The sequence below is a fragment of the Lichenostomus cassidix genome, chromosome 2 (assembly GCF_008360975.1).
Source record: "Lichenostomus cassidix isolate B80296 chromosome 2, HeHo_3.0, whole genome shotgun sequence".
NCBI classification, from domain to species: domain Eukaryota; kingdom Metazoa; phylum Chordata; class Aves; order Passeriformes; family Meliphagidae; genus Lichenostomus; species Lichenostomus cassidix.
The window spans coordinates 148,241,397-148,265,232 of record NC_139482.1 but is presented as its reverse complement, the minus strand read 5'-3'; the positions used below and the strand labels follow the sequence as shown (position 1 = coordinate 148,265,232).

The window sequence follows — 23,836 nt, the reverse complement described above, 5'->3', positions numbered from 1 at the left end:
ACAAGCACCTCTTCTTCCAGCATGAGCCCCAAAAACATCCCACCACTGCCTGTCCACATCACAAAAATTCATCTCCAGCTCATCCTCACTGCTCTCCCTTCCCGACCCCTCCCCTCTCCCCTGAAGACATCCTTTTTACCAAAACGAGCCGCGGAGGCTCGAAAAGACACTGACGTCAACGTGAAAGTAAACCAAAGAGGTCTGGTTCCTGTATCATCCCCGTGCCGGGCTGAGCGCTGGGGAGCAAACCCACGGCCACTCGGTCGAGGAATCTGGGAGTGAGCTCAGGGCTCGGCAGCTGAGCCTTCTCATTCCGGCTGAGTGAGTAGAGGCTGCGGAGTGTTTCGGGCTGGGAGAGAGGGGGGAGAGGGAGGGAGATTCACTGGCTGCAGCTGGGGAAGGCAGAGCGCTCTGATCCCGGCTGGGCTGAGAGTTTGGAGGCATCCAGATGGGGATGGGAGAGCTTTGCAAGCCGGGTCGGGAGAGGAGCACGTGGGTTTGGGATGCGGTTTGGCTCCACGTGGGTGGGAACAGCTCTGGAGAGGAGGGAGAGTGTTCTGCACCAGGTGCTGGAGGGTTGGGGGGTTTAGAGATGTTGCAAAGGAAAAGAGCATCTCATCGAGGGAAGTGTTGGGTGTTTTGTATACTGAACTGAACCATTTGAGCCATCGAAGGGATTCTGCATGAAAACTTGAGTACTTCTGGAAATTCTGCAGGAAAACTTGAGTATTTCTGGTAAACCTTCATGTATGGGTTACCTCTGTCAAGTCCAGCTAGCTACACACCTGTGCATCCCACAAGTGTCCCTGGATAGAGATGAAGAGCTAGACACAGGTTTTATAGACTCAGGCCCTAAAAAAGTGATCTGAGAGGGTTCAAAATGAACTTTTTAATATAAGGTTAGGAAGCAGAATTTTTTCCCGAGGGAAACGATATGGAAATGTCCTTACTCTGATTGCTATGTGGGTGGGGGAAGTGGCTGGGCTAGAGCTGGGATGGCTGAAAGGGATGAATGGCCTCACTAGGTCCATCAGCAAGTCTCTGCCAACTGGGACGTGTCTGGCCACAGTACATCACATAGAGAGCATCTCCCAGTGTTTACACAACCCACACTCAGTGGCAGTGTGATGAATCTGCAACGTGGCCCTTCAGACTCCTTTCAGCTGTGTTTTGGTGACAGGAGGCACCATTTCCTCTAACATTTCTCACATGCCAGGGCCAATTGCTCTTCTTCAGCAAAAAGCCAGCCCTTTTCCAGAAATGACAGCTCCTTCTGCAATGCTAAAACTACCCCATTCAGAAATAAAACACTGGGCATACAAGTTTAATCCCTATTACTTGTGCATGACGATCCCAATTGAAAACCACCCGGGCAAATGCCTCTGTCATCCATGATTAGATGCAATGCTGCACTTCAGCTCACCCTGTAAATCTCTCCCTAAGCAGTGGAAATCTGGGCAGCCATGGAAAAAGGAGGCAGAAATGCCCACCACCCTCCTGTTGTAGCATCTACCACCACAAGTGAGGGCAGAAACCTCCCTTTGGTGGAAACGTCTTTGCTAAGAAACTTTTCCACCTCCTTTGTGCACAGATATTTCTGCCAACCCACAATTAGAAAGAAAATTCCCATCTTCTCCCCATCCCTTCTTACAAGGGCAGATGGCAACTTAGCAATGGAATTGAGTAGCTACTTTATTAATCTATTTCAGAGCATTTTTCCTCACTCTGCTCAAGCCTCCTTCCCCATCTCCCATTTCTTGGACACGGAGCCATTTCTTCCCTCCCCACAGAGCTTAAAGGTGCCAAAAGCACCCTAAAAGTCTTTCTTTCCCCGTTTTGAAGCAGGAGGCAAAGGCCAAGGAAAGAATTGCACATGAAACATCTCTCACAGCACATTCTTCCCGACGCAGAGCAAGCGGAATGGAGGAGGCTGCTGAAAAAAGCAATAAATCCCACCAGGCACACATACAGCACCACCACAGCTCTGCTCCCCCTTAAGTGCATCATGCCCTTGGGATGACGTGGTTCTCACAGGGATGCACACTGTCCTGGCCCTACATCGCCCTTCAGAGGGGGAAGACCAAGCCCTGCACTCCAACTTGTCAGAAGGGCTGCAGGATTTTGGCTCTCCACATTTTACCAGGCTGGAGACAAGTAAAGAGGGATGTTTAGCAGGCAGGTGCTCAGCACAGAGAAACCTCACCCATTAAGGAGATGAGTCTTGATGCCTAAAGTCAGAGACATCCAAATCCCTGGGCCCTTTTTAAAATGGGAGACAAAAATTCCCCACAGGAGTAACCTTAACAAACACTCAAAGTGCACATTTTTTGGACTTCAAGTCTAGGTTGGATTGGGTTTTGAGCAACCTGGTCCAGTGGAAGATGTCCCTGCCATGGCAGCGGGGCTGGAATGAGATGATCTGTAAGGTTTTGAGCAACCCAAACCATTCTGTGATTCTATGATTCTGTGATTTCCCTTTCCACCCTGAGCTGTTACAGCAGGTTTCCATAAATGTCCAGTTGCCAGGTTTAGGAGGAGGTGAGATTACATATTACTTAAACATACATATTCGTGAACATCCCATGACATCTAAGGTAAAATCTACAGCCCCTTCTGAGGAATGTCTGCTGCTTCTTAGCTCATCTGTAAATGCTGTAAGGACCCTGCCATCCCTTCTTGCACTCTCTTTTACCTCTCATCCATTTTTCATCCTTGCATTTTAATTTGTAGCTTTTAGCTGTACATTTTTTGCAGATCACAAATAGCTGAGCAAATCCTACTGATAGCTTAGCAGGGAAACACTTCCCATCCAGTAAACCCCAGAGAGGCACAGCAGAGTGCAGCCAAGGAAGACAAAGTCCAGAGACAGAAGCAGTTGTGCTGAGGTGAAGGATGAATCAAGGGAATAGAAAAGTGAGGCCCAGAGCCAAAGCAAAGGATCAGTAAAGCTGTGGGGGTCAGATGGGATTAGGCTGAGCTGGCTGTGACAACCAAAGAAATGATGTCACCCATCAGGATGACACTAACCAGGGATGCTGCTGTTCAGTCTCAGCATGATATTTACTGGGATCAATACACCATTAGTGTATAGACACAGAGGGACTGAATTCTTTATTACCTCTTACACATAATCCATAAAAGATGTACATCTCATCTATCACAGCCTGAAAAGCATCACTACAGCCATTACCACACAACAGAAAGGATGGCTTCTTCCATGTTGATGCAAAAGGATTTACTGTCACATGTCCCTTCCTCTTCATGGCTCCAGCCACCTTCTCTACAAATATCTGCCAAAAAGATGGGGCTCTGGGAAATACCCCCAAGGCTAAAAATGTAGGGCACAACTTCCAGTGTGGTAGTCTGGCAGAGAGATTTCCATCCTTGAATGCATTGAATTTGTCACGCTGTCTTTGGGATACCTGGAGAGATGATTTGGGCCACTTTGGGGAGCTGCCCCATAGTGAGACTATCACAAGCAGTTTTTGGCCTCATGGATGAGGGTGGGGATGGTTTGCCAAAATTTTCTTTCATTCAGAGCTACAAATAGCTGCAAAGCCCTACATAACAACCTTGCACTATCCCAGGTTGCTCCAAGCCCCATTCAACCTGGCCTTGAGCACTTCCAGGGATGGGGCAGCCACAGCTTCTCTGGGCAACCTGGTCCAGACTCTTCTCACCTTCACAGTAAAGAATTTCTTCCTCATATCTAATCTAAATCTCTCCTAGTTTAAAACCATTCCCCCTTGTCCTCTCAGTATCTCCTTGTTCAAATAGTATGGAATTATAGGACAGCTCAGGTTGGACAGAACCTTAAATGAGACATTCAGCCAGGTGCAATTTCACCTTTATCCCCAAAGCCTTTTTCTGGCAGGACAGAGAGAGAAAGCTGAGTTGTCATGCCAGGTTTCACCTGCTTGGCACTCACAGAGCTGCAGTTCCCCGGCAGCCAGGCTGGCTCCTTTTGCCTGGGTTGAATATGCCAAGCAATACATCTCTGGGAAAAATCCAGGCTGCCAAGCTGTGTTATGCTGTCTCCAGCTACCAATTATGTGGATAAATTGATTGTCATTAGAGTGATAAAGTAGCACAACAAATAAACTTTCAGGAACCAGGCAGCCCATTTTTCGCACACCAGCTTCGAGGCTTCCTGCTGCTTTGATCAAACACATAGAAAATTGTCTGCAGGCTGCAGTGGTGTCAGAGACACAGACTTGTGAAGATGAAGCAAGCCAGCAGGAGGTTTAAAATACACCAATAACTCCCCATTTGTGCACTATTGTGCAAGGCAGGTTGATCAGACACTTTCTGAAGGGGACAGCATAAAGCTCACTCGGACCAGCAGCCGCCTCAGAGGATACCCAGGACTGAAATAGCAAGGGGCAGACGTCAAGAATCAGTCACTGGCAAGAGAGAGAGAAAGGAAGAGGAGTCGTGCTGCCTCTGTCCCCTGCCTAGATTAGATCTGTCTCATACCAGGGCTGCTCATCTCCCACTCACAACAGTATCAAGTTCACCCAAAGAATCAGAGCTGCTAAGACGCTGGCAGTAATAATTCCCAACTGTATTATTCCTTCTGAGCAGCTTACCTAAGGAAGTGTAAGATTATTTTAAACACTGATTTATTAATATACCCAGGATGGCTCAAGCCGCTGATTCTTGCCCAAGGGAATTCAGCACTGGAGCTCAGCATCTTGACTCACAGTATTGGGACTGATATATGACTAGCCATGATCAGATGGCATATCTAAAAATACAGAGCCTGCAGTTTATTTTTCTTGGAAAATGGAAAGACACCCAAAGAAGCAGAGCCCAGTTTAGCAACCAAAGCAGGCTGGATTTTTGCTTTAAAGAAACCAGCAGAATTTGCCCAAAAGAAGGTGACAGTTTAGGTTGTGTTACAGCCATGGGATTAACCTGTGGCTCCAGCACCATGGGGGGAAGCTCTGGTTCCTGCTGGAGCTTGAACTCTGAATTACAGAGGACAGGGATGCTGTCTGCACATCCCTGCCCTAGGAGACACAAGCTGTAGGATTCCTCTTACCCAAAGGAGACCTTTACACTGAGATCACCACAAACTGGACTGGTCATTTGGACCAGAGTGGTATTAATGAACTAAACCCTGTGAGATGAACCAGCTTTGCACCATTCCCAGGGAAGCTGTGACAGACATCTCCACAGCTGTTATCAGGTTTTGCCTTCTGTTGTCTCTTCTCTAGATAAAACAAGCCAAATTCTGCAGGTCTGCCCTGATGGGTCATGTATGCTGCTCAGGTCATTCTTACTGTTTTGGTTTGGACTTTTTCCAAGGCAGAAACACATCCTCCTTTCATTAGTCAATTTAACACTATTTATTTCATGTAATAGTGCTTTTGTAGAAAATAATCCCTCCAGGTGACTTGAAAGGCACATCAAACAGCACCTTGCAACACTCCCAACATAACAAAGACTGAAGCTATCTGTAACAAGATGAAGTTATGGAAACGAATTATTCAGCAGTGACAGGTTGAGCTTTTGGTCCTGATAAAAAAATTTGCTTTGAGGCCTTAAACACAAACTGGAGTCAGACCTTATTCTTCCCCCTATCATACCATCCATTGCCCACACCTCAGTGAATTCAAGACATCACCAGCAGTGACAATCTGGTGCTGTCTATAATCACATCCCAGACAGAGAAAATATCCCTTTGGATTTCAGTTTCCACCTGACTCAGATCTGAGCAGTTTTCTTCTTCCTTTGGGAGACAAAAGGGTCCATCCATGATCCCACAGCAAAACACACCACCACCATGAAAAGTGCCAGCTGGATTCTGCTGCCCACCACCCTGTTCCATTTGTTTGCTGGAGAAAATTGATTATTTTTGCATTGCAGTTTCCAGTAAGAAACCCCTTCAAATCACACGTGTGATTCCCTCTTTCCCTTCCTGAAAACTTCCCAGAGCACTTGTGCGTATTGTGCTTAGAGGGATGGTTTCAATCATAGGGAAACTGAGGCACCTCCACAGAAAATGTGGGGTTTGCCCCCTCAAAAAAAAAATGTGGGTTTTGTCCCCTCAAACAAAAATGAGGCCCCTCTAACAGAACTTGCTGTGGGAGCAGGGACTGCCTGCAACGACAAAGTCTGTAATTCCAAACAGCTGAGAATACAAAGGAAAACACCCCCTCCAAAATAACAGGGGGAAAAAATCAGCAAATGTACCAGCTTCTTCCAGAGGCAGCAATTTTAGGAATCACTTATAACCAAGCAGCAGGGTGGTTGTTGGGGTTTTTTTTCTTCCCAAATGGGACTCTTTCTTTTCTTCCTGTTCCTATAGGGCTTTTCATCACTGTGGCATTTCCTACGATAATCCACCAGATTTATGCTGCCCTGTTGCAGATCAGAGCATTGCTGAGCTCTGTGCACGTCTAACAAAAGACAGCTCTGCCCTGAGCCCTTCAAAATCTCTCCAACCAGGCAAACAAAGGGAATGGGAGAGGAGAACTAACATGTTTCAAGAGAGAGAGCAGGGAGAGGATGTCTTTCTCTAAAGCCTTGTTTTAAGTTTGGGGGTCCAAATACAAGATTTTCTGAGTTGCAGGTGTCTTTCCTCCTGGGCTAGGTTACTCATAGAGCAAAAAACCCCAAAAGTTGAACAGAGATGGCCCTGGGAGCATCCCCTGACTCTTTCCCAGTTTGTGGTCACTGCTAAATCAGGGCAGGTGGAGATACCAGACTGGTTCCCTGAGGTCCCCACCACTTCCTTGCCCTGGGTTTACAAATGTCCCTCTGTCCTCTGCATCCTCGCAGGGCACAGCACATCCTGAGTTCAAGGTTTTCTGGCTCAGCCTTGCCACTGCGCTTCCCACCACCCCAAACAGGAGCAGAGTGCTGAGAGCTCCCTGGGGGCTCTTCAACAACCCAGGACAACCATCCTGCCAATTCCTACTTTGCAGCCTTCAAACCAGAGCTGGGCAAGAGCCACTCCACCCAGCTCTGACCTCCCAGGGCATGGTGCCCAAGCAATGCCAAAGCCCAAAGCTTGTGTAGCTTTCCCCTTCAAGTACCAGCGTCCCTGTGTGCCCAATGACAAACAAAACCAACAGAAAATACTTTGCTGGGAATGGGGAGAACTCTGCAGTGAGGTTGTGACACTGGACATCGAGTTCTTGGCAATTGGCTTCTGAAACTTTGAAAAAATAGCAAGAAAGAAAAAAAAGAACAAGAGGTGGCTGCTGGCCAGAGCTGGGTTGGAGGGCCAGAAAGGTCGGAGTGAGACCCTGTAAAGGATCCTAAAGAGGTTTGGATCAGTAGGGGCAGCTGAGACATGACATGCTTTGGTGGGTGACCAGAGGGTCCTGGAGGCTCACTTTGCTCGTGCCTTGACTGAGGAACCTTGTCAGAACCTTCCCAGTTGTGAGACCCACAGATTGGGGATGTGGGCAGACTGGGATGGAGAGAGGGATACTGGCTCAGCCCCATAAGCTACATTTATAACAGGTTAGGGACTTCATACCCCTTGTCATGCAAGAACTGGAGATAGGGAAAACCAATGTGCTCCAAACGAGTCGCTCAGGAAGGACCTCAAGGCTGCCCAGATGAGCAGCTTGCTCTTTGTGCCCTGCAGAAATCTTAATTTTTCTTTCAGCTCAGCAGGTCCATCAGCAAAATGCCATAGCCTGGGGAGAAAAATGGAGGGGGAGGCAATGGTCAGCAAAGTCAATTCCCAAATATGCAGCAGGCAGGCAGGAAATTGACTCTTACACACTTCCTCCCCCATGCCTGACTCACCCAACAGGAGCCACAGCCATCATTTTAGGCCATCACTTGTCTTTCCCTGTCCCTCATCAAGCAGATGAATCACAGCTGGATCCCATCAGCAGACAGTCTGATCTCCCTCCTTGCACAAACACACTCATGGGGAGCCTATTCAGAGGCAGGGATGCAAAATGATGGTGTCCTCCAGCCCTTGCAGTCCTCTGAGGACAGCGAGTGCCAGCCTGGGAAGTGCCTGTGATCCTGAGCAGTTGGCAGAGGACACAGACTGTGCCCTGCAGAGCTGCTGACGTCAAGTAGGTACAGCTGCATCAGGACCCTGCTGAGATGCCATCACAGAGCCAGCTGGACCATCTTTTGTGGCTCTCCACAGCCTCTGTTGCCCACACTGACAGTCAGATAAAAAGCCCTAGGGGTATTGAACATCACTAGGGGAGCAGTCCAAGCCCTCCTTCTCCTGCAATAAGTAGTTCACATTTCTTTGCCTGTTTGATGTTTCTATCCCAGCATTGCAGGAAAGGGACAAGGGTTGTCTCTTAGGGCAAAGACAGATTCTGTCTAAGAATCAGTAGAGAGGACTCTGATATTTTTCTCCAGTCCTTCAAGCTACACCTTAGGTATAACCAGCATGATTGTCTCAGGGTTCAGATCCCAAAGCAGTCCCAGGATCTCCCAGATGTCCCAGTATGGCATACCTGGATCACCAAGAGAACAGCAAAGAATGACAGCTGAAAAGCCCAGCAGGTGAAGCCACGTGTTCCTCTGTTTGGCTCCACATGAGTAACTGCCCCAAGCCAGGCTGGATACAGATGTCAGCCCCAATCTTCAGCTGAACTTCCCATGGATTCTACCAAAAGTACCAGAAAAACCCTGGATCTGCCTTCAGGATCCACCCATTTGCCATGCTATCAGTTCCATCAAGCACCAGCTGGGGAGCCACCAGAGAGGACTGTGTTCCCACACTGCTCTCCAAGGGAACACGTCACTTCTTTACAGTAAGGAAGTGTGAGGGGTTGAAGCACACCTGACCAAACCCCTTTGCAAGGAGGAAAGTTCCTACACCTTTCAGAGCCTCAGTGCCAGCATATTTCTCCCTAAATCAAAGGTGACTCCTGGAGGATAGTCCAGTGCAGCAATTTCTCCACCTTTGGTCCACCTGTGAGAACCTACACAGTTCTCTGGGTCAATTCTGAATCAGATTCACAGCATCCCATAATAGCCCTGGAGACTGTGCAGAATCAGGATTTTAGGGCTCGTGGGAAGTAGATATCATAGAGACACACATGAATGTTTTTCAGCACTTTTTAAGGCCTGGAGATCTTCTTAGGTAGATTTACCAGAAGGAAGAAGAGTTGGAGAGGGTAAAATGGATGTTGTAGACTCTCCTCAATGCCATTATCTGCTGTGACAAAGGTTACTCACCTGGCAGAGACCACATTGTTGCCTCTTCATCAAACCTGCAGCTTAAAAGACTTTTTCCAGACAGGACAGTGAAGAGCCCATCCTTCAGTGTCCTCCATGCAGTGAGGATCCCACTCTTTGGTGACCTCAACACAGTCATGACCATAGGTAAAGGCTCCTCAGTTATCTGAACTCTATTATGTCTATGTCCAATATCTTCTTGGGTAAGAATTCTTCACTGATGAAGAAAATAATTAATTTGTGAGCATCTATTCAGTATAACAGAGCCTAAATTCAGCTTCCTAAAAAAGCCCAGGCCTGTTCAGACACTAGATTCTGGTTTGGTCCTTATAGAGTTGGTCAAGACACCTTGACAGCTGATCTGGCCATGTACCTTGAGCCCATCTCAGCTCTGTTATAGTTCAGTATGCTGTGCCCAACCTCAATCTCTTCTCCTGCAGCAGATGAAAGGACACTCAATTCCCCTTTTTGAATGGGAGTGGAAGAGTACACCCTTCTCCTGACAAAAATGGGACACATCTCCCCAGAGGGATGTGTGGTGTCACTTTTCTCTCCACCTTCCTCAAGAGCTGTTTGGCCTCCTGCTTTGCTGCTCTTTGCCACAGAAGACTTTTAACCAAAGCCCTATTTCACGTGGCAAGGTTAAGGAATTGCTAGGAATTACCATGGGCTAGGAGCATCCTTCCCTGATGTAACTATTAGTCCTCCTACATGCTGATTTTGACTGAGGCAATACCTTCTTCCACCTTCAATCTCACTCCAATATTTAATACTGTTGTATATTCAATGAACGAGCTTGAAAATTTTCCACTTACTGAAGCTTGACTTTTTTTTCTGCCTTTCTCACTCCCGCTGGGAGGGTGATAAATGACTGAAAATCAAGAGATGATAGAAGTTCTTCATTTATCAGCTACAGTTGCAACTCCTCCTGAAGTTGAGTGTGGGAACCGGGTCTGGGACAAAGCGTGGCCCTGAGCCCGGATGTGCCTTCTCCACCTTAACAGCAGCATCTGCTTCCCAATATGGCATGTTCTGCACTATCTCAGGCACAACTTGAAACTTTGCAGCTGTTGCCACTCAGAGCCTAGCTCTAAATCCAGCAAGGAGGGAGCGGCTGGGATAGTGGGGGAGTGCAGGGCACTGATAATCCCATGCACAGGGATGGGAACGCTGCTCTCATGTATCATGTGCAAGCATAAAACCAGTCCTCACACAGGATGGACCAGGCAGTCCCAGAGAAGGTGGACAGAGTGCAACTACCAGTAGCTCATCCTGGAGAAAAGTATTCTCTTTCTTACAGTCTCACATCTGTAACTCCAGAGAGCCATTCCCTGAATATAAAAATGTTGTTGACAGGCTGGGGCATTTGCCACCACGGACATTAAAAATTATAGAACCATAGAACCATAGAATTCTAGAATGGTTTGGGTTGGAAGAGACATTAAAGAGCATCCAGTTCCAAACCCCTGCCATGGCAGAGACACTTTCCACTAGACCTGGTTGCTCCAAGTCCCATCCAACCTGGCCTTGAACACTTCCAGGGATGGAGCATCCACAGCTTCTCTGGGTATCCTGTCCTGGTGCCTTGATAGGGTCCAAGTTCACCCACCCTGCCCAACATTAGACCATGGGTTGGTTTCTTTTCTTTTGTTCTTATCCCTGTTGAACTTCCAGGATGGAGGGAACTGAAGGCAAGCTGATCACCCAGACAGGGCTCATGGAGACTTTGCAATCACACTTGCTTCCCAAGCATAAGGAAGCGAGAAACAAATGAGAGCTCAAGCACGTGCCTGAGCTGGAGGTCAGTTGTGGAAGGCTGGATCAGGGGGCTCATAAAGCCAAGGAGGATGTTCCTGAAACTGGGGGAACAATCTGCCCCTCAGTGTGAGGCAGCTCAAAATAGAAAATCAATAAAATAACCAGACAAAAAGGATCAGCTCAGTCTTCCTGGGAAAGATCCAAGGGTGAAAAAGTAATTCCAGAAAATGAGGTCAACCTTCTCTAATAACCATAGCTACTGTTTGTGCTGCAGTGAGACACGCATGTGTGGAGTTTACCTCTCCTCTATTTATGGATTTGGCCTCTTGAACTGGAATTCAATGCCTCTCAGTTGATCCTGTCGTGTTGTGACAGGCCATATCCTGCATGTTTATTGCAATGGCACCACTGTTGTGGTGCCATTGCACTGTTGTCTCTATCTAAAGTGTGATGCAGGCCAGGGCTGATACTAAAATCCAGCATCCATCAGCTCTGTATTTCTAAACAACTAAATTTGATGTAAACTCTCACTTTTTTCTGCCTTTTCTCCCAAAGGGAATCTCTAAAGCTACTGGAAACCTGCTGGGGAGAATATCTATGCAAACCCCAGAAAAGATGAGGTTTTGGTACCAATTTGGAGCAAGAAGTGGGACTTGATATGGAACTTTGGGGGATTTGGGAGATTTGAGTCCTTAGAGCATCAATCAGCAGAGATATCTTGAAAGCTGCTCTGGCCATGTGATTTGAACCTATCTCAATCATGGGATAATTCATTATGCTTTGTCCAATCTCAGTCTCTTCTCATGTAGCCAAGGGTGCAGAGATACTTAAATCCCTGCTCTTAGAGAGACCTGACACCCACAATGACTCTGCCACCAGTAGGGAAGGGCTTTGTGAGGATGGAGGAACATGTTGGGGGGCTCCTTGGTGGAGCCTCAGACTCTCTCTTGCCACCCACACTCAGCCATTTCAGCCCTGGATAGATCTCACTATCTCCTCTCCCAGATGACTTCAGGGTCACCCTTTGATTCCCTGTGCCAGGGTTTTTCTCAGGGTCTGGACAGCTGGGTTCGTTCAAAGCATATCACAGGCTTTGTGGCCTTTGGTTCAGCACCTTCCTACAGCTGCCAGGGATGCTTCTCTCTAATCCCAGTTCACATCAGGAAGATGAAAAGGGTATTTTCCTCTTGGTGGTGGCATTGTGGTGGCCTTGACCTGGCGAGTTCCCAGCAAGGATATTTTGTTCCCACAGAGACACAGGAAAATTGACCTGAGGGCAACAACATCAATTTTAGTTTACTAGAGGTGTTCAGGCATTAGCACCGTCAGTAAGGCTGGAGTGCTCTTTAGCGTTTACAGCACTTCATAAATTTTAGAGAGATTTAGGGCAAGGAGCCAAATGTTTGGGGAGAAATTCTGAACACTACAGACAAGTGGAAATATTTTTTTTTTGGTAGTGTGTATTTTTTCCCATTAGTTGCAAGACTATATTTAGAAGAGAGGGGGGGAGAGAGGGAGAGAACGCAAGAGAGAGATTAGGCATTTCTTCATATTCTGTAGTCACTCCAGTTGTTCTGCTTGTAGGAACAGATGTCTCTTTCCTGGGGTGATAGCATTCAGGTCCACGAGGAAATTTTCTTACCAGCAGCTCCTCTAACATAGAAGGGAGATCAGGCCAGAGGTAAGTCAGTCCGTCGGGGAGGAATACACTGCAGGGATCACTGCAGGGAATGCTTTGGGATATTGGTCAGAGTGGGGCATGGGTTTGGAGAGGAGACAGTGTGGGGCCAGGAAGGATTTGCCGGATACTGGACTCCAAGTCCAGAGTGGAAAGCTTGGCTGTTGCAGCAGGGAGCCCTGGCAAGGGTGGCAGCAGACAGGGTTCTGCACTGAACACGTGGATGAGCAGCTCGGGAAGCCTCTGTTTCTGCCCATGCAGCAGGTGTGGAAATCCATTGGGAAGTGCCTGACCTGAAAAACCAGGCTGTGCCAGCAGCTGTGAGGGGTTGCAAGGAGCTTCTCCCTGTGACCTTCTCTGCTCTTGGGTTTTGGGGCAGTGTAGTAGGTTTTGGGGCAGTTATTTGGTTTTCTTCAAGGAGATGGAGGGTGATAGGAAGTGTGCAAAGTTGCTGGTTTTCCCTTCTTGAAAAGTACTGCGCCAGCTCTTGTGAAGAGGGGAGTGATGTCTTGTTTGCACCTGTGTATTCACAGGCATAATTAAATTTTGGTGAAATTCATTCAGGAAGGTTTTGGAAGCCAGGAGAAGAGATGGTGTACTGCCTGGAATGGGGTTAGCTGCAAGTGGGAATGTTTTACCTGTTTGGCTATGCAGCAGGGTGCAAGATCAGCTCTAAGAAAGGTGCTGTTTTCCCTCTCTGAACCCACCTGCTGGGTCAGTAGAAGGAGAAAGCAGATCCTTTCCCAGGTCCTTAGTAGACTCCTTCAGAAATGCTCCCTGCTTTCATAGCAACACAGTCACCAACAGCACTGAGTTTTTCCAGGTTAACCTGGTAAATCTAAAATTTGCAAAACCCTGAAGGTGCTGTGGGGTCTGCACAGCAGTGTCATATGTGCCTCGCTAAGGAAACCAGGCTCTCAAAGGGTTAAGACCTGGGTGTCCATCGTGGGATGCAATAAAAACTGTCTGCTCCCTGACTTGGGTCTCCCACCTCACTGCATTCCCTGAGCCAAGCCCACACAGCCTCTGTGCCTCAGTTTCTCCCTGCAGATGAGAGCAGTACAGTTTGGAGTGAGTGCTGGGAGGCAGAGCTGGTACACCTGACCCCTCTGCATCATCCCTTCATCCCTACCTGCACTGCTGCCACCTAAATTCCCTGTGCTCCCTGGGTGTGAGCATTGTTTCACCAGTCCTGCATTCCCAGGCTGTGCAGGAGCCCCAGCAGTATTCCCCAACAGTATTCCTCAGCAGTATTCCCCAACAGGTATTCCCCAACAGTATTCCTCAACAGTATTCCCCAACAGGTATTCCCCAGCAGTACAATTCTGCTGCTGTTCTTCCTTTACTGCCCAGCTCAGCTTCTTGCAAAAGGACAGAGCAAGCAGGCAGCTGAAGGCAGAAAGAGGAGAAAGTGCTCAAAGATTGCTAAATTTGTGATAAATTTCCTTCTCAAAAGCAAGCAGCAGTGCGCAGGCCAGAGATTGTTTTGCACTTGCCTGTGAAGTTCCTGCATGTGCCTATATGGTAATTTTCACTGCAAGGTTCTCCTTGTACACAGCCACAATAGCTGTTATTCCAAACTGACATTTCTAGCACTTTGTCTCAGGCACCCTGGAAACGCTCGATGGATTACTGTAATCCCTATAAAAATCAAATGCATTTCTCTTGCACTGTTACAACCTCCCAAGAAGACAGGCTCAAATCCATCTTTCCTGCCTGGACCCGTAAGAATCTAAATCCATATGGTTTTTTTTTTAAGATGCAATTTCTTTTAAAAAATGTTAATCATCTGGGAAAAAAAATTCCCCCAAAAATATGTGGTTTTCCCTCACGTATAATCATCCACAAGGGACAGAGAGGGATACACTCAGGAAGTCATGCTTGAATTTTTCTGAAAGTAACAGAGCTGGAAACACACAGCACCTACTGCAGAGATGTCACTTTGTGCTCCCTTGTGACAGATGGCACTTGGTACGAGCCCTGACAGGGTATGAGATATTGGTCTTTTAAATGCTAGCAGCATGATTGATAGAGCAACAATACACTTAGCATTTCTGTCACTCCAGAGCCAAGATCTGGTAACACAGAAAAGAGGCACATGCGAAATGCAGTGGTATTGATAAGGCATCGTAGACTTCCAAATGTTTCAAGAGGGACTTTTCTATGTTGTGTGGTATAAACAAGCAAAAAGAGGCAAACCCCTTTTATCAATACCTTTATTATAGTGACCACTGCTAGCAAGCCTCATCAGAGACGTGCTGGGGGACCTCGAGGTGCTCACCACTGCTGGGGGGATATTTGTAGGTCTGGAGAGGCAAAGTATGTACAATCCCACCTCTCTTTTTGCTTGCACGTCCACATCTGGGCTCTTTCCCTCAAAGGCTGAGGCATTGCTGCTGCAAATGGCCAGAGAGGAGGTATAATCTCATAAGAAATCTTCCAGCATGTGAATTTCCTGCTCTGTGTATCTTTGAGAGCTTCATTTCAATTTTTTCATGCATGCTCAGGACAGGACTGAGGGAGAACCATGCAGACCTTGCCAACTTTTAAATAGATTGTCTCTGGGGTGTCCAGGACTGTGATCTGTCACCTGGTTTGAAGCACCAGGTTCAAGCCTGGATGCAGAGAGTTGGCATTTGGTCCAAGCCAAGTGGCATCAGTCCCATCTGGGTCACTTTGCCCCGTGGAGAGCAGGAATGCACTTTGGAGAGTTGTGCTTTCCTTCTTCTAACTGGCAATGGTCCCTCACGGCCTAGGGTGACCTGCTGGGCTAAATCATTGCTTGGGCACCCACAGACTATTGCTTGTCCCAAAATGAGCCAGAAATATGGGTCCCTCACCCTCAGAGGACGTGATTTTGGCCTTGGGCCCATGGAGAGCACAGGAACCATCCATGTGTACACACAGCATTGAGCACGGCATGGTGGGTGGAGCTCAGATCACAACACACAGCAATATTTATTGCCCATCTGCAGCAGGGCCTTGGAGATGAAGTGGCACATAGAGGCAAACTGGGCATCTCAGGCAGGAGGCAAACAGCTCAACAGCACATCAGCAACACCAGTCCAGCAACCAGCATTGCATCAGCCTCCACACATCCTCAGTCTGTGAGTGCTTACAGGTCTTGAGGCATTAGCCCTATGCCTGAGATTGGAATAAAAGTTTTCCCTCTGACCAGATGGGAAATCTGATTCTTATGGCCAGTATTAGAGATTCAAAAGTCAGTGTGGAGGGGTTAATCCCTCTTGGCCTTGAGAGGAAGCCATGTGAGGAGCAGGTGAGGTCACTTGGTTTGTTCAGCCTGGAGAACATGAGACTGAGGGGAGACCTCATCACGTTACAACTTCCTTATGAGGGGAAGAGGAGTGGCAGGCACTGATGTCTCCTCTGTGATGATCAGTGACAGGACCCGAGGGAATGGTCTAAAGTTGTCTCAGGGGGAGTTTAATTTGGATATATTCACCCAGAGGGTGTTTGGACACTGGAACAGCTCCCCAGGGAAGTGGTCACAGCACCAAGCCTGACAGAGTTCAAGAGGCATTTGGACAATACTATTGGTCACATGGTATTGTGACTCTTGGGGATGGTCCTGTGCAGTGCCAGGAGTTGGACTCAATGATCCATGTGGGTCCCTTCCAGTTCAGGATATTTTATAACTCCAGACAAAAGCTTTAATTCAGCACATGACCATTCAAACCACAAGACATTGGCCATCACACTCCTCATGACAAATAGGCAAGCAGGCCATGGCTGAATAGTGCCAACACCCAGCAATTAGCTATCATCTGTCCCCCATCTGGCTGGTTCTCCCATGACTGGCATAAATCTGAAATTACATCTCTTCAGGAAAACAAGAAGCAGGCAATACTCTCTCTTTTCACAGAAACCATCCAGCCTGGTTTGCTGTGTTTCAATGCCAAAACAATTGAGAATTTGCAGGGAATAAGACCTAAATGAAAGGATGTGTGGTGGAGAGTGTTAACAAATGCCTTGCAGGTTCATATTAGAGGAAGCAAGGATCACTTTCAGTGCGTGTTTGTGTGGTTGTCAGCTCCGATTTCCTCTGTCCTCCTAATGTTTTTCAATCTCCTGGCTAATTTCAACCAGAATTTGGCAGAAGGGAAAGATCACCTCAATTTTCAGGAAATTAGGCAGCAAAGAAAGGAGAAAGTCAAACAAGTGTTGGAGCCAAGGGAAGAGCTGGAATGTGAGTACTCATTAAGGCAGCCAAGTGTCCACATGGGAAAAAGTTATAATAAGCATCTCGAGCAGGGCAGAGCATTCCCCCAGCCCTGCTAGCCACTGTGAGACATAAGACTGCAAGAAAACAGGTTGTCATTTAATCTGACACTCATAAAACTATGTGTTTTGTGTCTCCAAAGTCCCTTTTATGTCCATGGCATTACAGGGGAAGGAATTATCCAACTCTAGACTGGATTTGGCTATTTCCAACTGCAATTCCCCAGCAGGTGGGTGTTTCACACACTTGATCCAGCCACCGTCAGACCCAGAGGTTTCTAGGAGACCTCAATGCCCAGGGATCAAGTGAGAGCAGAGATCTGATGCCCACAAAAATGGGATCTTACCTGCCCTGAGAATAGCTCTATTTCTGCTTTGGGGTGGAACCTGCCTCCCCCAGACATTAGCTCCCTTCTCACAGTCCAAGGGCCAGATGGGCACCAGCTTTTCCCTTTCAGCAGCTGGATTCAATCCCTTTCTCTCCCTTTCTCTCTCTGTTCCCCCTGTCAGTAAACCCACCTTCCCCAGGCTGAGCATGAAACACACAGAACAAGCTCTACCACATATAGGGCAAGGTCGACATGCACTAAACCACCATATTTGGCCAGTTTGAGCCAGAGTTGAGTGAGAGCTTGCCAGAAGGAGAATCATACAATTTAAATTAAAAGAGAGTGAGTTTAACCCTTCATTTATAAATATGATGATAAATCACCCGGGGAACTTTAAACACGGGAAAGCTGCAAAGCTAAACACATGCTGCTGCCACCCCAGACTGCAGAATAACACCAGCAGGCAGGACAGGGTGAGGGGGACAGGGGGGATGATAGAGGAGCCAGGTTGCCATATCAGATGTTCCATTTCAGGATGAAGAGATGAGAAAAGCTGAAGCTGTTTATACTAAGTTACACTCATGCTTGTTAACGTCCTTTTCAACTTTCCGATCCCTGTGTGTGGCTCTGGTGTTCTCTGGGTCTGCACACAGAGATCCTTTCTGCCACCAATAAATAACCCTTTTGGCGTGCAGTTAGGACAAAACTCAGTTGTCTGACCTGCCTCTTCTTTTTTATCCCATTACTTGAATTGCTGAGCCAGATCCAAAAGTGCCCTGGGCCAAGGAAGTGAACCCCATTAACTTCAGCAAGGGCAGGGTGAGGCTTAGGGCTGACACTGAGCAAAAGGTTGGGTGGAGTGGAATATGGGATGGTCAAGGATCCCCTCCTGGGGCAGAAATAGCACTGAGCTACCCATGCTAAGTTAACAAGTGTGATGACAAGCAGTGAGCAAGAGAGAGAAGGGGCTGCAGGACCTGTTTTCAGCACAGTGACCATCTGTTTCCTATTTGGCCCAAGAATGATGGAATTGCTTGTGTCACGCAACAATGAGAAAGTATTTCAGAGCAAGTCCCCCTCTCCCAGTGCTGAGCAGGGACCTTTATCAGAACAAGGGAAAGCAGGTCAACCTCCAGTCTCTGTCCCTCCCTTTATCCCATCTCTACCCAGATGCCTGCTGTACTTTTAAGGAAATGCTACCCACAGTCATTGAGCCAGACAGACAAAATCCAGCCTGAGAGGTATAATATAACAACATAGGCCAACTGGCACAGTCAGACAGCACTCAGAAGGATGTGTGTTTACCCCTCTTGGGCTTTGCAGGCTGCCAGCTCCAAGAAACAGGGATTGCATGGAAATCCGGGGGGCTAAGAGCTCAGTTAGGTATGAATTAGGCTGAGCTCCAAGTTCTTTGAAGATTTTAGAAAGAGGGTTAACACAAAGTTTATTTACTCTGTAAGTAAAGGTGGTTCTTGCAGCTCTGCATGAGCTCATGCCACAGCCATGAGTAATAAATAGTGCAAAACACAGCAAAATAAAGGTTTGCAGAGGCAGCAAAGCTTCTCATTAATTCAGCCATGCCCCTGACTGACTTCCATATGCCGCCACTTCATGGTGATGGGTAGCTGAACTGACTCACTTTAACACCTGCATGAGTATTTCTGATTGTAGAGAAAAGATACCTGGTTGAGATAATATTTGGACTCAGTGGAAGAACTTAAAATCTTTGGAAATGTTTAGCTTCACTGAGACACGAAGTCATGCTGCCTTTCTGTGCCTGGTTCAGCTTCTGCAAAATGGGGCAATGCACCTTTCTCACAGGCTTAGAGTCCCACAATGGAAAAATCCTTAGCAGCTGTTAACCAGGGGTTTGGTCCAGCTCCATCTCATTAAAAGTACACAGAAGAATTCTGTTGCTTAGCTGGTCCAGTTCTCCATTCTTTCTGCTTGTGAGCCATGAGTTGAGGGCAGTCCCACAAAGAAAGGAAGAGGCCATTCACCCAAACATCCATCAGTAACAATTTGATTAGAGGAAGATTTTTCCCACCACAGTCCAAGAGGCAGCTTTTCCACAGACTGTCAGGGAGGAAATCTTCAGGATTAATTAAATTTGCTGGGACTTCTTTCATGTAGTTGTTTGGATTTTGAGTTCAGATAGGGCAGCAATGGACTGGGAAAAGACACAAACTCAAATGCAGCACTTCTCTGCATATTCAATTTGGCAAACACAATGTTACCTGTTGTTTTTTAGCAGTTTACAATATCTAGAGTTTATTTCCTTGCACATCGGATTCAGTGGAAGAAGTGACTATGTAAGCTAGGACGTTGTATATGCTGATTACTTTAATTTGTGTGCATGGACAGTACTCCTAGTGGATCCTTTTCTATTTGTATATAACATGCCCTACATCCCTCGAGGCATTGTGAGGATGAGGAATATTTGAATGTATGTGGAATTGCTGATTTCACTGAGGCAAGAAAGGCAAAATAAGATGAATATCAGGTGTTTGTGATAAAGGATCTCAGACTGAAAAAAAATATCCCAGAGGAGGCAAGCTACTAACAAGATGCAAAATCAGAGCAAACAGCCAAAGCCATGGAATTACAATCAGAAGACAAATGCATATGCAATTCAATACAGAGTAGTGCATGCTCAGGGATGGGATGGGTGATTTTATCTTCTCCCCTTGCTCAAGTATGTGTCTAAACACAGATATACAAGCTCACACTGCACTCCTGGGGCATCAAAGTCTTTATTCCTTGGCTTCCACAGTGCTCCTCTCGATAAGCAAAGAGAAAGCTGGGAGCAGATCCAGGCATCTGCTCATTTCGGTTTGTTTTTGTAATTAAAGAGTGAAACAAACAGAAAGATGGTAAGAATTTTAGGAAATCAGTAGAAAATGGGCCAGGGTTCTGCACCCTCCCCATGCATCTTTCAGTGCAACTCCACTATCTTCAGCCTGTCTTGTGGCCAGCTTTTCCTGGTTTTCACTGACAGCGTGCTTGGCACAAAATGTAAAGAGACAAGACTCTCCCTCAGGAGTCTGCAGGCACAGCCAGACCCAGACAAAATGCCATGAACATGTGTGCTACTTTGGCTGCCACTGGAGTTCAGTGCAGGGTGAGGTAATCTGGTCATTCCCAAAACACATGATGTTCCAACATCTGGTTTCTGCTGGAGATGGCCTAATGGCAAAAGGGGACAGAAACCAGCATTGTTCCTCTTTGCCCACGAGTTCTTTGGGACATTACAGGTGGCCTGACCCCAGGCTTCAGTATTTCAGTCCTGCACTGTACTCTGGCACTGGAATGGATCTCAGGAGGGCTTTATGTCTGAGCAGCAGACATGCCAATGGACAATTCAACTCCTTGGGCTTCAGTGGCTACCTAAATAAACAAATACCATTTGATTAGAAATATCCTTTTGAGCTCAAGGATACTAATAACCAGCTTTTTCCTTCACACCACTTCCACAGGCTAACTGAGAGGCAAGAAGACACTAGAGCAATCCCCAGGCTCCAGGATGACAAACCCAAGCTCCATCATAACGGCAAAATCACTTCCCCAGCAATTTTCATACCTGGTCTTCTAAATTCTCAGTCCTAATCTCTGCTTTTGCTCAACAAATGTTCTGCTTCCCAATCACCTGGCTTGAATGAGGCACACAGAGTAATGACAACTAGGCTGTAGCATCCCATGAGTACTCCTAATTTTGACTGTTGACTATTGGCCAAACACTGGTGAGACACATCAGGAGTGCTGTAAGCAGGGAATGCAGAGAGATTTGATGGCCAGGCAGGAGAAGGCTTTGGCACTCCTCAGGCAGGCTCAGAGCTGCTGTGATGTTCTCTGGACCCAGTTAGTACTGTCCCTGCAAAATATTTTCTTTTGGAATTCAGCAGGAACCCTTCTGAGGAGCCACTTTTCTCCTAAGTGGCTTCCTCCTCCACTTTGTACACAGCCACCAACAGCTTCAAGCATCTCACAGGTGATAGGACACCTTTGGTCAATCCTCCTGATCCCCATAAGCAGCAAAAACAGTTAGACCAGGAAAAAAAAGCTGCCAGAGGATGGGGCATGCTTGGGGAAGCTGAACATCCAGACTCCCTTAGCAATTCCAGCCTTCCACACTGAGACACCCAGCCCAGGCACAGGGCAGTTCTGTGAGCGCTGGGAGATGTGTTTGCAGCTCCTTGTCTCCCAGTCCTTCCGCATTTGGCTCATTGGTAGCAGGGCTTTTAAACCCTCATAAATCAAGCCTTTCAGCATCATTCTCTGCTGATCCAAGCTGATTTTTTTAACCTCAAAGCCCGGCCCAGCCACTTTGAGATATTCCAGACATTTTTCAACCATTTATTTTTATTGAAACCAGCCAAGTCTCTGTATATATTGGGCCTTTTTTTTTTTATCTTTTTAATATACAAATCAGTTTAAAATAGTGTATAAGTCAGGAATGATTTGCAAATTAAACTGTCAAACCCTGGCAGGAGTAGTGGCTGACGCCCTTAGCTTGAAATTTCCTGGCTGCTGCTGCTGTGAGCACAGATCTCTAGAAGATGCCACACAACCTGCTTCTGCTTTCCTGGAAAATTTAGCCATTCCTTGATTTCAGGGAAATTTTATAGGTCCTGAAAACACTGCTGCATGTAACTTTCTAATGGGATCACCTTCCCAAGGCAAATGCTGGGGTCAAATGCTGGGGCTATGGTTATGCAAAGGTCTTCTGGCCTTAAAACCATTTTTGTACAAAGAGGAAGAAAAATTTGAAGTGGGGAGTGTGTGTCTTCCCTAAAACATGCATCTGGAACCACTGGAAGACACTAATTACAAACCCAGGTATTTTCCTTGCGATTACAGTAATTCCTTATTGGCAGATGGGGATCTACTACTCAGGATGTGCAAGTATGTTGGTAAAAATGTTCTAATTTGACAAGATTTTGAGCCCTAAGGAATGCTGACATACTCATCACTATACCTCTGTTTCTTTTTTCCAGACTGCTGGAAGTCAGTGACCATGCCGACCTCCTCCACGCAAACGCCAGCCCTTGACTCTAGCAACTCCACCAAGCAACCTAACTCCAACATCACCTTGTTCTCCAAGTTCATCCACTCAGATGAAGAACTGTCCACAAATTTTTATAGCCTGTGGATTGTCCTGATGGTAGTCAATGCCATCATTTTCCTGGTGGGTGTTGTGCTGAACAGCTTGGCGCTGTATGTCTTCTGCTTCCGTACCAAGACAAAAACCACCTCTGTGATTTACACCATTAACTTGATCATAACTGATCTCCTCGTGGGCTTTTCCTTGCCTGTCCGGATCATCATGTTCTACAGTGCAGGGGATTGCAAGAATTGTTCCTTGGTTCACATCTTTGGCTACTTTGTCAACATGTACTGCAGCATCCTCTTCTTGACGTGCATCTGCGTGGACCGTTACCTGGCAATCGTGCAGGTGGAAGCCTCACGTAAATGGAGGAATCCCACCTGTGCCAAGGGGATCTGCATCTTCATTTGGATCTTTGCTACTGTGGTGACTTTCTCCATCCTGGCCATGGCGATAAGGTTTGCTGAGTGCTGCGTCTCCAAGATTCTGGTCTTGATGGTCTTCGAGTACTTCTTCCCCCTCATCATAATCATCTTCTTCACCACCAGGATTATGTGTGCCCTGTCCAAGCCCAGCCTCATGCACCAGAGTCGGGAGAGGAGAATGAGGGCTGTGCAGCTGCTTATCACCGTCCTCATCATCTTCATGATCTGCTTCACTCCTTTCCACGTGCTACAGGTCGCAATCTCCATCAACCCAGACATGCCTGACAACATCAGCCTCATCGTCTACCACGTGACAGTGACTCTGAGTAGCCTCAATAGCTGCATGGACCCCATTGTCTACTGCTTTGTCACTAATAACTTCCAGTCAACCATGAAAAACATCTTCAGGAAAACCGAGCCAGAGCGAACCAATGCAGACATCGTGGGTATGAGCAAGAACTCCAAGGGCTCCAACGCAATCATTGCCTTCTCAAACACAATAGGAAGCCCTCTGAGTTTGCCATCACCAAGCAGTGTCCAGATATAACCTACATCTGGTGGGACACGCTGCAGTAAGCCAGTGCCTTGATGCTGGAACATTGCTGGGATGCACAGTACTATTGTTTTTGAACTCTGTTTTTCAGGCTGAGGTTCAGACCGACAGTGGTGGAATTTATTCCTCAAGAACATTGTGGTCTGTTTGGAAATGGAACCTACAATTCTGGTAGTACCAATACAAAAGAGAGTCTATTAATTACTGTTCCCAGCAGGGAAGTTTTCTTTGTATTTTAATACAGACATTTTGCTAGCAACAAATTCTTTCCTGTGGTTTTCTTTTCATGTTTGTCATCATAATGCAACACTTCTAGGAAGACTTAGAAAGCAGGATAGCTCTGGTTTGTAATGAAAGATTTTTGTGCCTTGGGCATGTGCTTAAGAATAAAGGATAAGAGGGATGTTTCCAGAGCTATCCACTACAAAGATTTTAGATGCCAATGGAATGGGAAAGTATTCTAACCCACATGTCACTAGTAACTACTCATTTGTTCCTGAAAAAGTCTGAACCTTCTCAGGGAAGAGATGAAGCCAAACAGAGAAGTCTCCTCTTGGCTATAAGAAAAAATACATG

The 23,836-nt window shown here is 46.9% G+C and overlaps 1 protein-coding gene across 2 annotated transcripts; it reads left to right on the top strand.

Moving 5' to 3' along the window:
• Positions 1-213: 213 nt before the first annotated feature.
• GPR20 (G protein-coupled receptor 20) lies at positions 214-23,523 on the top strand. 2 transcript variants are annotated; one of them, XM_085053670.1, is made up of 2 exons: positions 214-321; positions 22,173-23,523. In XM_085053670.1, the coding sequence occupies exon 2, from the start codon at positions 22,193-22,195 to the stop codon at positions 23,252-23,254; it is 1,062 nt and encodes a 353-aa protein (XP_084909796.1). In that variant the 5' UTR covers positions 214-321; positions 22,173-22,192; the 3' UTR covers positions 23,255-23,523. The 2 variants fall into 2 exon arrangements, with proteins under 2 accessions (XP_084909796.1, XP_084909795.1); XM_085053669.1 differs by lacking the exon at positions 214-321 and adding an exon at positions 12,428-12,613.
• The last annotated feature ends 313 nt before the right edge of the window (positions 23,524-23,836 follow it).